The sequence below is a fragment of the Fundulus heteroclitus genome, chromosome 6 (assembly GCF_011125445.2).
Source record: "Fundulus heteroclitus isolate FHET01 chromosome 6, MU-UCD_Fhet_4.1, whole genome shotgun sequence".
Classification (NCBI taxonomy): Eukaryota; Metazoa; Chordata; class Actinopteri; order Cyprinodontiformes; family Fundulidae; genus Fundulus; species Fundulus heteroclitus.
Window position 1 is genome coordinate 22,969,490 of NC_046366.1, and position 13,314 is coordinate 22,982,803.

The 13,314-nt window shown below is 40.3% G+C and overlaps 1 protein-coding gene across 6 annotated transcripts in view; it reads right to left on the reverse strand.

The window, feature by feature from the left end:
- Positions 1-13,314, reverse strand: part of pde1cb (phosphodiesterase 1C, calmodulin-dependent b) — a 155,451-nt gene that overhangs the window by 82,536 nt on the left and 59,601 nt on the right. Inside the window, exon 1 of one of the 6 annotated variants that reach the window (XM_036138357.1) lies at positions 10,589-11,196. The exons of 4 other annotated variants lie outside the window; for them this stretch is intronic. In XM_036138357.1, coding sequence (XP_035994250.1) covers positions 10,589-10,689 — 101 coding nt within the window. In that variant the 5' untranslated portion in view covers positions 10,690-11,196. Of the gene's footprint in view, positions 1-10,588; positions 11,197-13,314 lie in introns of those variants that run through there. One more of the 6 variants, XM_036138359.1, reaches the window with a different exon arrangement.

A 13,314-nucleotide genomic window follows, 5' to 3' on the forward strand; every position in this document is an offset into this window, starting at 1 on the left:
GTCACTGACCTGTAGAAGTTTGTGAGCACCTGGTAAGGGAGGTAAATGTTTTTTTTTTTAACTTCCTGAGGAATTAAGCCTTTATTTGGCTTACCCCATCACGTGTGAGATGTATGTGTTCCAGGTGAGGTCAGCAGAAACGTTATCAACTCTCTGAGCCTCCTTGTTGTATATTGGGACACACACACGCACGCACACACACACACACACGTCCACACACTAACCCAGATAACCCAAAAGGTTGAAGGTCATACAAACATTGATTACAGTTACAGCAATGTGGCCTACCTACTTTGATGCTGCATCCAGTCTTGATGCAATTAAGTAAATCATGCAATTAAGAAACATCTTTTAGCAAATTTGGCCTGGCACTTGTAGGTCACCAGCTTCTGGCTGATGATCTACATCTAAATGCTGTGGAATAGAATACAACAGAATCTTTGTTGTCCCTCAGCGGGGTCAACAAAAGTAAAACAAATCTACTGTGATTCTACTAAAGACTGGTTCACATGGCAGGATTTTTAGCCTGATTTTTGGCCCGATCTCCCTTTCTGAGAGGCGCTGATCTCGTCGTGTCTCTCAAGATAATCTTAAGAGATATTCCTGACGTATGTGGTGTGTTAAGAGTGATGTGGTCTGCTCAGTCGACGTCAGGACCACTCCGACCTCAAATCGGGGGTTTCAACATGTTGGATTGTCTTGCCACGATATCCTAGCGTGTGTGGTGTTCCCCAAGGACAAACCAGAACGCAACCTGTTGAATGAATCTGACCCAATCTATTTTATATTTGAGAGAATTTGACTTTGTAAAGTGCCTTGAGATGACATGTTTCATGAATTGGCTCTATATAAATACAATTGAATTGAATTGAATTGAATGTGACGTGCAACCAATCAGAAAGCGCACTGAGGGAAAACACAAAGAGAAAAAAGCCCCAACTCACCTCCTTACAGTAGTGCAGCAAACATAGAGCCCCCAATCACATTGTTTCCACTAATTTAACCGTCTTTTCTTATGTTTTTTTCTCTGTTAAAATCAGTCCACAAACTATCACCATTATTTTTCCTCGTCGCCATGTTTATTTACTCTGAACATCTGAACACACATTTGATCTTGAAAGGATTCGCAAAATTTCTCTGACATCCGAATGATCCCAAGTGAAATCTGTTCATGTGTTGAACTTGTCGTCTGAGCGGACACCACACACTGTACGAATGTATAATTTTAAAGATGTACAAGGTACATGTGTACTGAGACTTTAAAAAAACAATAATAGTAAATCTAAGCTAATCTAAGGTGCTGCTCCAATAAACTAATCCAGAGAAGATGGCTGATGTCATCCCAGGTTCTTCCTGTTTTCTTCAGGAACACACTTTGCGCTCCAAAACATCTCAGGCTCCTCAGCAGGTAGTCTGCTGTGACCCTTCCTGTAAAGAGCGTCAATGTTGTGACTCCAGCCCAGTTTATTGTTCAGATGAACACCAAGGTAAGAGTCCAACAACTCAATGTCACTACCCTGGATTTTCCCCTGGTGTCAGTGGGGTGGGTCAGCACCTGCGGAAATCCACCACAAGCTCCTTAGCTTTCATTGTGTTGATCAAGAGATGGATCTGCTGGCACCAGTCCACAAAGTCCTGTGTCCATATTCTCTATTCCAAGTATTCCTCCCCTGTAATGAGCCCGACTATGGCAGAGTCATCAGATAGCCTTTGTAGATGGCAGCCTGGAAGTCGATAGGGAAGTCTGCAGTGTAGAGGGTAAACAGAAATGGGTCAGCATAGTTCCCTGTGGGGCCCCTGTACTGTGGACCAACCTGTTGGAGTCACAGCTCTGTGTCCTTACAAACTTTGGTCAGCCAGTGAGGTAGTCAAGTATCCCTTGAACAGGTGGTTGTCCACTCATGACCGCTCTAGCTCATCCCTAAGAAGTCCCAGTGTTAAAATGGTGTTAAAAGTACTGGTGAAATCAAAGAACATGATTCTCACAGTATATGCAGGCTTCTTCAGGTGGATCAGAGCTCGGTGCAGAGGGCATCCAGCCCAATGGCAGTCTGGTAGATGAACTGTAGCAGATCCAACAAAGACCTCACCAGGGGGCGAAGATGGTTGAAAACCTACCTCTCTCAAGTTTATCAGATGCAGGGTCATGCCAACTGGACCTGTAGCCTTTTATACCTTGATCTTTTGTATGTTGTTCCTCACCAGAAGAGTTAAAAGGGAAAGGCTGGTGGGAGATGGGGGATGTTGGATGGAGTCCTCTGAAGTGGAGGGGGTGGGTGATAGCTGAGAGGTGGGAAGTTCTGGCAAGAAATGGAGGCATTTGAAAAATAAGAGGGGGGATTGCAGCAGGGATGCCTGGATTAGAGGAGGGGTGAATGTCTGATCAAACCTGCTGACCATATATGTCATTCACCCATACAAAATTTCCTAAAACCTGGAAATTTGGTTTGTGGCCTGAAATTGTTTTAGGCTTTTCCAAACCCCCATTAATGTTGCTTTGCTGCTGCTGTCCACCCATATTTTTTTCTGGCAGATGTTCGTTCCATCCCTGGTCTTCCTTCTCAGGTCTTTCCGTACATCTTTCAGCTCCTCGTTGTTTATTGATCCTCTTTGAGGAGAACTTTTATTTCCATGTTGGGAAATAAAAGGCTTGTTTCTCCAAGCCCTCTCCAAGGGCTTGGAGAAACACTGTACCCTGATGAGGGGCACAGCAATGTCCACACAGAAATCAATGTAGTCTGTGATCCTGTCTGTGTCCTTTCCAGCAGGACACACAGCTCTTCCCACATTGTGGAGCTGAAACAGTCCCTAAGAGTTTCTCCAGTCTCCTCAGACCATCTCTTTACTGTGTGTGCCACAGCTGAATATCTGTGTACAAGTGGTTTACACACAGGCTGGAGATTAATCAGGTTGTGATTCAAACCCTGCAGGGCAGGGAGAGGTGATGAGCTGCATGTCTCCTTGGTATTGACATACAGTAAGTCCACCGTTTTACTGTCTCTGGTGCAGCGGGTGACATACTGGGTGAAAGTAGGAAGAGAGGCGGACAGGGAGACATAATTAAAATCCCTGGAGACTAGAAAGATGACCCAGGGATTTTATATTTGGAGTCTGTTGGTAACAGTGCGGAAGACATTGCAGGCTGCTACAGCTGTGGCAGAGGGGGTAAAATACATCATTATTGCGATAATGTGTAAATGTAATGTGCCAGATAACCAGAGAACCCGATATTCAAGCGAGACAAAGTGTTGTACTTAAAAAGGTTTATTTAAAAGAACCTGATACAGACAGGAAAACCTCTGCTGGAGAAGGTTGAGGCCTAGCAATGCTGAGAGCAGGCTGCTCAAAGCAGGAAGTCACAGGCAGGTGGTGGGCAGAGGCAGGGAATAGTTTCAATGGACAGACATGGGTCATGAAGAAATAGGCAGACAAATCAATGGGACAGGCAAGGTTCATGGTCATGAGAAACAGTCCAGGTCATGTCCAGAAAACAGAAGGCAGTGTATATGTCCAATAGGGGCTTGGCAAGGTAGGGAAATCCATGGAACTTGGTTGTTGTCAAGAACAGAGCATCAGGCAAGGGAAAATGCTGGACATATAATGGTTTAAGGCTTGCAATAATCTGGCACCATCTGTTTGCTGAAGTCTGGTATCTAATAGCAGTTGAAAAGGTACAGGAGATGAGCTTTTTTGTTCTGCCCCAGCACAGGTGCATCAGATTATCTTAATTGCTGCACTGCAGAAGGAGTTTGGCACCAAGAACACAAACAGGCCAGAGCATGACAGTAAGGATAGATAGTGTGGCCCCATGCTAACAGATACTACCTCAATGTCCTATCTGTAGAGATTATCTTTCATGTTCAGAGTTATACCAAGCACATAAACAGCCAGATCCCCTCCTATCTTCTTACCACTTTCCTTGGTACTATCAGCATGGAGTAAGTTAAAACTGTCTATGTTTGTTTTCAGAGTTAGCCACTTTTTAATTAGCATAACAAAGCTGCTCTCCCGGTAGCATCTGTGTAGTCTTCCACATTTTCCATGATGATGGACGGAATGACCAGTCTGTACTTTCTCCTCTAGTTGTGACTACCAATTTCGAGTGTGCCCCGTGCTCCATGTCTCCTCCTTCCCATCTTGCAGGGAATATTGGTTAAGTCAGTGGGAGCTACAGAGAGATAACAGCTGATACCGGTCAAAGACAATAGAAGTGAGGCCACTCACCTAGTTTCTGAACACAAATGCCATAGAAGAAGAAAGGAAAAACAAAGTTGTCCACTAAACGGTCACAACATATGTGAAAAATAGATCTAGGCTGAGTGCAAGAACCACCTACCTGCTTGCGTGGTGTAGGAAGAATAAACCGGGGAAAAAAGAAGACCTTACTCTTATTTCTATTAAAAATGTATGGATTTGATAGATTCAATAGTCACAGTGCAGAGATGCTTTCCTTCAAACCTGAAACAGCCTGGGCAGGGTGTTCAGGAAGAATGAGACCAAATTGCCTTTTGGCAAATGCTGCAGCCATCTCATTGAAAAGTACAGAAACTGCTTGTTGACAGCGATCGCTCCAAAAGATGTTGACACAAAGTAATAACTTATCTGGGAAGAAAGTGGCATCTTTCTTTGACCATGCTCTCTTTATTTGTTCAATTGTATAAGTGTTTAGCAAAACAGACTTTTCAAATCAATGACTGCTCTTTGTTTAATATCAAAAAAACAATAAGAGATGATATTACATTTTGGTGTGGTTCAAGTGATTTCAAAGATAGTATGATTATTCCCCTGTATTGTGGAGGGGTAAGAATAAATTTGTACACACCTATAAATGGGCCAGTGGCAAACTTAGCATGCAGTACATTCACAGCAAAAAGGCTACAAAGGCCTACCAAAAGCAGGTGTGGATTAAGAGAAGCGTAATGGTATGCAAACAAAACGTGTGCACTCATTTACACACACACCTGCCACCCAGGACATCCAACTGACTTCACAGCACACACTCACACTCACACTAACACACCAAAAGTCATGTCACTTTTCTTAACATGTGGCCAAAAAATCATATCACCTCCATGCTCTGAAAGATGAGTTCACACACATACATATTTGCTCTCATGACAGTAAAGTGAAGAGAAAGATTGTTTAGAGGAAACTGGGAAGCCTGAGGGGGGACTGCAGACGTGGATTTAAATTCAAGTCAGGTACAATTCACAGCACTTAACTTGATTTGTTTCTCAGTTGCTTTCTGTCTCAACCTTTTAGCGCTCGCCGTAAAACTGCAAGCTAAGGAGGTTACGCTACCACAGAGAAATGGTAAAAGCTCCCCTGTGGTGAAAAAGAAGGATAAATCAATCTTCTGTGGGCTATCAAGCAATTAAAATTAAAACCAGATTAATTGTCACAGTCAGATATGTCTCATCAACCGTTTAAAGAAAATTAGAAGATAAAAGAGAAGGAGTTTTATGCTGACATATGAATAAGTACAATATAAATTCAGAAGGTCATTGGGAAACTGATGCATCGCTATTTAACCTTTCATCCCATTTCATAAGCTTGCTGTGTGGGTCATTAAGTAAGACCTCCATCAGCTTGTATGCCAATGTCCTTGGCATAGCAATCATTTTGATTTAATCAAAAAAACTTATAAAACACAGTAAATATATTCTTTACTCAAGTGAAATGAGTGCAAAGAGAAATAATTGAACCCTTTGGTAAAGACATGGGTTTTTGCCTCCTTTACCGTTGTCCTCTCTGTGCATTGTGTTCTCTTCCAGCCTTGCTTGTAATACTTTACCTCATTTCAAGCATTTAAAATTGTTGCTGTAATTATTGCTTTAGCTAGATGTCATTACCTGAATGACAAAAATCTGCAAAAATCTGCCACACTTGAATGAATGGCATGTTGTTGTCTTTCTATTTTGAAGAGGGACTAAGTGAAGTCTGTCTTATTATAAATAGAGGAAATACATTTTTTAATTAATACATTAAAGTTTGGGCATTCACAAGCAATATCTCCTTTATGGGAATTCAAGGTGTGCCAATAAGATTATCTGGGATTTAATTTAAAAACGCTTTTATTAGAAGTTTTTTTTTTTCTTTCTAACATTTGTTGGCATCCATTCATGCACAATCTTTACATTTGAGTTAGGACAAAATGAAATTGACTGTTTTTAGAAATAGGAGCTATGAGTCAAAAAAAGGGCCTTACTCTTGTTTTTGTTATCATTTGTTTGCATGCTATTTAAATGACCTTGAAAACAACCGATTGTCTTCATTTTAAGGTTTCTCCTTCATATTAACCCCCTTCACTGCCCTCTGAAGAATCATCATGGATTGTCCTTTATAATTCCTTTAATTAGTTAATCATTACTTTTGTTGCTGACTACTAAACATAAACAACATTTCTGACCAATCAATTATATAAATAAATTACCTTAACATTACTTATATACAATATCAGTATAAAGTTTGAGCACATACAATCAGTTATTTCTAATAAGGGGATGTGTCTTACCATTTTGAATCTACAGTTCAAGTATTGTCTCATTAGATTATAACGTATTTAAAATGTAATTTGATTGAGAATTTCAATTATAAAAGGGAAACTTGTTTTGACCCATTACACCCAGAGTATGTCATGTGTTAATTTCTGTTGTTTTTGATAATGACTTACAGCTAAACCCTAACTGTTTTTAGAAATTGCATTATCTTATCACATTAGCAAAAGAATGTAAATAAAACAATTGAGAAATGTTATGTTTAGACCTTATGACCATGTTATGGCCTACACAATCATGGGGAAGTCTGCTGACTTGTCAGATGTCCAGTAGGCAGTCATTGACACCCTTCACAAGGTCATTGCTAAAGATAGAGGCTGTCCACAGAGTGCTGCATTCCATTGTAATGTTGTGGGAAAAGTTGTGTGGAAGGGAAAAGTCTGTATAAGCAACATGATTAAGCACAACCTCGAGAGGTTTTGAAGAGCTTTGACTGTGATTCATGAGATTTATGGAGTGCAGTGGGAGTCAACACTTTAGGAGCTACCAAACACAAGACATGTTTAAGGACATTGGCGACAACTGATCCATTACTGGATCAATGTGTGCTTCTGTGCTTATTTTGTCTCTCTTTTTGTGTCTCTGCTCTGTCTTCTCTAACCCCAAGCCGGTCGAGGCAGATGACCGTTCATTCTGAGCCTGATTCTGCTGGAGGTTTTTCTTCCCGTTAAAAGGGGAGTTTTCCTCTCCACTGTCGCTTCATGCTTGCTCAGTATAAGCGATTGCTGCAAAGCCATCAACAATGCAGACGACTGTCCATTGTGGCTCTACGCTTTCAGGAGGAATGAATGCTGCTTGTCAAGACTTGATGCAATCTGCTGGGTTTCCTTTTTTTGGAAACCTTTTGACCAATCTGTATGATTTGATTTAATTTGACTTTGGAAAGTGCCTTGAAATGGCGTGTATCATGAATTGTCGCTATATATATAAAATTGAATTCAATCGAATTGAAAACTCTTGAGATAGTGTCAGAAGCATCTTACTGGGGGTAAAATGGGGAAAAAAATGTCAAGACCGTTGCTGTTCAAATTAAAGCCAATTTTGCATTTAATTTTGAAAAAGTCTGCAATCAGCTCAGCTGTCTTATACTTCATGCCCCACTCTGCTGACAAGCTTCGTAGAGATGAAAAGGAAAATGAGACAGTGATGGTGATGACAACAGACCAACAATGCAAATGACATGGTGACTTCTAATAAAGCAACCAGGACTTCCCTAAAACCTCAGCAGAGCCACAAGCTTAAGCTAATTAGCTCAAATGACTAATCCTTCACAGAAACAATGGAATATATGATTCTGTGTGAACATATACATATATACATATATATATATATATATATATATATATATATATATATTTTTTTTTTTTATCAAATTATATAAATGAGTAGCAGTAAGGTTTGTTTTTTTTTCTTTTTGAGTTACTGCTCTGCCTTTCTTTCTCTTCCTTTCAGTGTTAGCTTTAAATAACAAAAGCAGTCATTCAACTTCTAGTTGTAAATAATAGGACAGCTGAGGCAAAAACATGCAACTTGTTTGTTATTCCATGCAGAGAGGATGTCACCAGGTTTTAGAAAACAGCGCTGCAGGTGGGGCAGGGAGAAAACTCTCCAAAGTGAATCCTCTACCTGTCTATCTGCAGATGATTGGTGAGCCCGAGCCTGTGCCAGAGATTGTGGTGTGATAGCAACACTCACACATAAATCACACAGCTGCCAAACAAATCTCCACGGATAAGCTGGCAGCGCATAAGCACGCCATCAAATACACTCTCAAACCCACATCCACTCTCCGTCATCCACATCATCACATGGACAGTGAAACTTTCCCCAATCTCAACGCTCACACACACACACTGCATAATGCTGATCTCTTCCTGCTACGCACACAACATGCACTGCGTGAAGCGTCAACATGTGTGGGGGCTGGCTCTCTTCATGAGATTAAAGGCTAATATTGTCTCTCACATGCAACAGGGGGCCTTTGAGCTACAAGAACACTACACTTAGTCTTGGATGGAGAGAGAGAGAATTATTATTTTATACTTTTTTAAAGCATTGGCTCCCAATGCTATCATCTGACTCACTGGCCATCAATTATCCAAAAAGACAGATGGTTATGATGGGGACCGAATTGAGGAGACAATGAAATCATCCGAGGAAACGTAACGTGGCAGATAATGATGACAGAGGGACTTACATCCTGGGCTTTTCACATAGAAGAGAACCTATTACAAATGATGGAATGAGTGAAATGCAGTCAAATTGAAGCTCGTAAGAGCAACAGTCATGTCAAATAACGGCAGTGAGCAGTGGAACTCCTGAACAGTTCTCTCTGAGTATATCTGCATGGTCACCACCTGTGGCGAAGAAGGAAAATGTGTTTCTCTTAGATTTCGTACAATAACATTAGCTGTTTCCTGTCACAGGCCAACCTTCCTAGCAACAGGGCCTTCTCTTCCCCCTGCTGAGTAAAAGTGATGAAACAGGGAAATGGATAATAAGAAAATTCACACTTAAGTTACATGCAAAGTATGTCTGGGTTTCCCTCTCAGGGGGGAAAAGCCACACAGGTGTTGATTGGTTGGTTGACTGGACTAAATATTAAATTGGTGGCTTTGAATTTGTGAAGCTTTTAGAAGTCTCATAACTTCTTTAATAAAGGTTTTGAAAGTGGTCGATAAAAAGTATCTTGTGTTGGTATTTTATTGCAAAATTTGCTACTAATTTGTTACAGACTTGCCAAAGGAAACAGACGGGACACCCTTTATCAGATTTCCACACAGAAATAACTGTAGATGAAGCCTAAAGTAACAAGTTATGGTAGGATTTAACATTATTTCTATATACAATAGAGATTTAAAATATTTCTTATAATAATGCATAAGAGCATTGTCAAAGTATCCACTTTCATTACTTTTTTGACAAATGATCGATGTCACTTTGCTGGAATGACGTGTTTAATTTAGTCTAGTCTGGGAAAGTTATTTTCTGTTCTATATTTCTGCCATCACATTTCTCAGTAAGGATGTTCTAATCAATCTGGAATACAGTTGGAAACTCAACAGTCAAATTTTTCTCCAATCCATGAACATACTTTATGAAAGCAGCACCAGGTTGTGCTGGCAACAACAATCTATAGATTGAAAGTTCCTGAATGCCGGATCAAGACGTCTATTTTCATTATAGGTGTCACCTCAAGCCACCATGCAGCATATGTGTAGAAGTAATTCCTACTGATGCATATCCAACACATACCAAAGATCACATGAATGATCAAATATGTACTCAATTTCAAATGTGCACCAAAAACACAGCAAAAATTATGTTTATTTATATACTTATACTTAAGAGTTAAAAAAGTCCGAGTGAGCCTAAAGCTTATGTTTTGAAGTGAGAAACTGGACTGAGTACTGGCAGGTCGGAGGTTTATGAAGCCCAAAGAGTGGAAATTGGCCACAAATCTCTACTTCAGTGGGAGAAGTTTTGGATATGGCTATCTCGATACATAAACTACAATGTGCTGTGCTAAAATGTGCTGTTGAGGTATTATTTTTTACCATTTAGGGAAATTTATATGGATGCCTTGGAACATGTATGATAAACAAGTCCTCGAACACAAAAAGTTTGTTTCTAAACTCATCTCTAAGCCTCAAGAAGGTGTGTCCTGTATGTCAGAAGAAAACATGGAAATTTACTTCAGTCAACCCCTTGATCGTTCTCAAATTGCTCTGTGTCTTCCTTGTTGTCTAATAATGCAAACAAAACACTTGGAAGCACAAATGTGTAATAGACATAGTACCCTACAGCTGTCCGCTGAGTTGCTTGCTCCAATATCTTAATTTAATTTTTGTCAGTTTTTACTGAGCAATCAAACATAAACTCAATTACATTTCAGCTTTTCTGTTCACACTGACCATTTCTGCACCCTTCATTGACATATAATTACCCAACATAGATAGCAACACAGTTGTGATAAGTATTTAGCTCAAACATCCTGTTAAAGAAAACAAGTAAAAGTGAAATATACTCACAGTCCACGGAGCCTGAGCCAAATCTTTTCAATCTGTTCCGGCTGCAGGTACTTCAGGGCAGTGCTTTCAAACTCCTCAATCTCTTTGGTGGGGGACTCCATATCAGACAGAGTTCCAGATGAGACAGCAAGAGGTTGAGTTAAAAAAAAAAATGATTTAAAAAAAAAAAAAAGAAGAAAAAAGTTAAATCCTTTCAGAAAATTGAGGAGTAAGGAAGATGACAACACGGAGGGGAAAAAAAAAACGTTGTGAACCCCGGGATGTCACAGAGGTACCCTTGTTTTACATTTGCACCCAGCGCTGCGACCAACTGCCTGCCATTCTGCTCATTTTCCTCTCTTGTAGTATGAGAGTGTCTGTGGCTGAAACTCAATAAGTCCGAGTGCAGCACAGCGCTCAACCAGCTGTGACAGTCGTGAAACAGCCCAACTGCAGCTCTTTTTTCCTCTCTCTCTCTCTCTCTCTCTCTCTCTCTCTTTCTCTCTCTTACTCTCTCTGCTTTTCGCTCACTCCTCTCTGGTGTGCGCACAGGGGTCCTGGAGCTGTGCCATGCTCTCCCAGCAACAACGGGATGGCGCAGACGGCGGGGCAGTGCAATCCGGGATTAACGCACGGTGCCAAACTCTCTTCATAAATCGGAGGGAGGGGGGGGGGGGGGAAAGCGCTCCAGTCAAAGAGAGGGAGGAGCCAGACTGATAACAAGCAACCCATGTTCGTCTTCATCTAGTGGAAAACCATGGGGGAGTGCGAGGAGGTAAATGAATTGAGATGCAAAAGAGGGCAAGACCTTTGAGTTAATAGAACATATTTTCTTGTTAAAGACTTCTAAATGCATCTTATTTTCCAACAAGGCTCTATTTTTTATCTTCAAGATATTAGTTGATCATCAAGCAAAGAGTCCTCTCTGGAAGAGTTGATCAGTATTTGAAGGGATGGAAACCATCCCTTGTAATCTTTAGCGCTGTATCTTCTGTCCATTAATCTAAAATGTAGATAATACATTTGCTCCACAACATATTGAAAGCCATGCCAAAGGGGATTAAATAGCATGCAGACCGAGCAGTGACACTGATTTGGCAGAGATTACTTTGATCCATTGAGTGCATGTGGGCCCATCTTACATTCAATTCCACCAGATACAAATAATCGTAACATGTGAAGTTCAATTCTTTATTTCTTGTTCTTGTCGATAACGCATATCCAAAGACGAAAGTGTTTTCCACCAAATCAGCATGTACAAATATTTCTCTTGGATTAAGATAATACGGGAGGTAAGGGACTGGATTTAAATTTAGATATCTTTATATATATATGTATTCAAGATGGAAGCTGATTCATAAAAAGTGAGTGTTAAACAGAAGATAATCTGTATATCTTATTCCACATTATGATCAAATTCAACATCTTTACATCTCTAACTGTGCCTAATGAAACAGGAATATGCAAAACATGGTATAAATAAGTAGTTATGTTAAGAAAGCCTTTTCTTTTCTTTTTTTTTTTTTGGTTGTGCAAAAGGTCCACCCTGGGAAAAAGTCCCAAATTACTAGAACATTGATGAAAATAATGAAGGTGTCTAAGTTTCTGAACTGCGCTTACTTCCATATAAGCAAACACCTTGTTTTTTTTTTTTGTTTTGTTTTTTTTCTCTCGTCTTGTCCAAAACTTTTGAAATTAACTCAATCAGTCACCCTTGATCTTTTCCATACTTCTGCAAGCCCCCACGATTCTGTCAGGTCTTTCAATTACTTGATGTAGGATGCGGGGATAATGCCAGGGGACACCTCAAAGAGGGTCCTGCTTTCATCTGCAGAGATGGGTCCTCTGTGAGGACAGAGGAAAGGGTTTTACCTGAGTGCCACCCGTCTAGTGATGTTCACAAAGGTGCACTAATCCATGTCTCTTTCTCTCGATCCTTCAGTTTTTTCTCCTTTTTTTTGTGTGTCCCCTTTATAGCCGAGTGTTTATTGCTTTCTGTGGAGGTATGCTAGCCCGAGGGGATTCAAGTCGTGAGCAGAAATGACACGTTAGCTTAGGGAGCAGCAGCTTCACGTCTGACTGCACGCCGTACACAGGTTTTCACCACATGTACCTGATGTAACATACCATCTGCATGTGTATTTGTGACACCGGGGAGGGCTAGACTTTTGGCACAAAAACCAAACAAATGTAAACGTCATCTGAAGCTGAGAGTTCAAAGCTGTATAAATTAGGAGATAATTACATCAAACTGCAGAGAGAAAGAGAAAAATGTCTTCTGCTCAATAAAGGTCAAGGTTCCAACTAACTTCAACCCCGTAAGGAAAAAGAAAGAAGGTGGAAAAGGTGAGCTGTATGACGTCAAGAGATTAAAATAAACTAAAATCTGTTTAGAACCAGCAAAATTTCTTTGCAAAAAAACATTTTTACAGAGACAATTTGGCAGAAGTAGCATTGTGTCCCAAATGCAGCATGTTTTGTTTCAAAGTACAGCAGAATGAATATGCTTAGGAAACTATCGCTAGTGAGTACACATCAGCAATTAATCCATTCCCTGAGTGCCCATTTAGAAAAGCTAATAAAGCTGTTTTCCGCTAGATGTGATTCGTAAAGGGAAAAGAAAATCACCATGTCACAAATTCTTACATACTAGGAAAAACAGAGTTGCTTGAGCCCACTGCTTTGTTGCTTTTACTTTCATTGCAGAATTTTATAGAATGCAGTTAAAGCTACATTTAAATAACAGC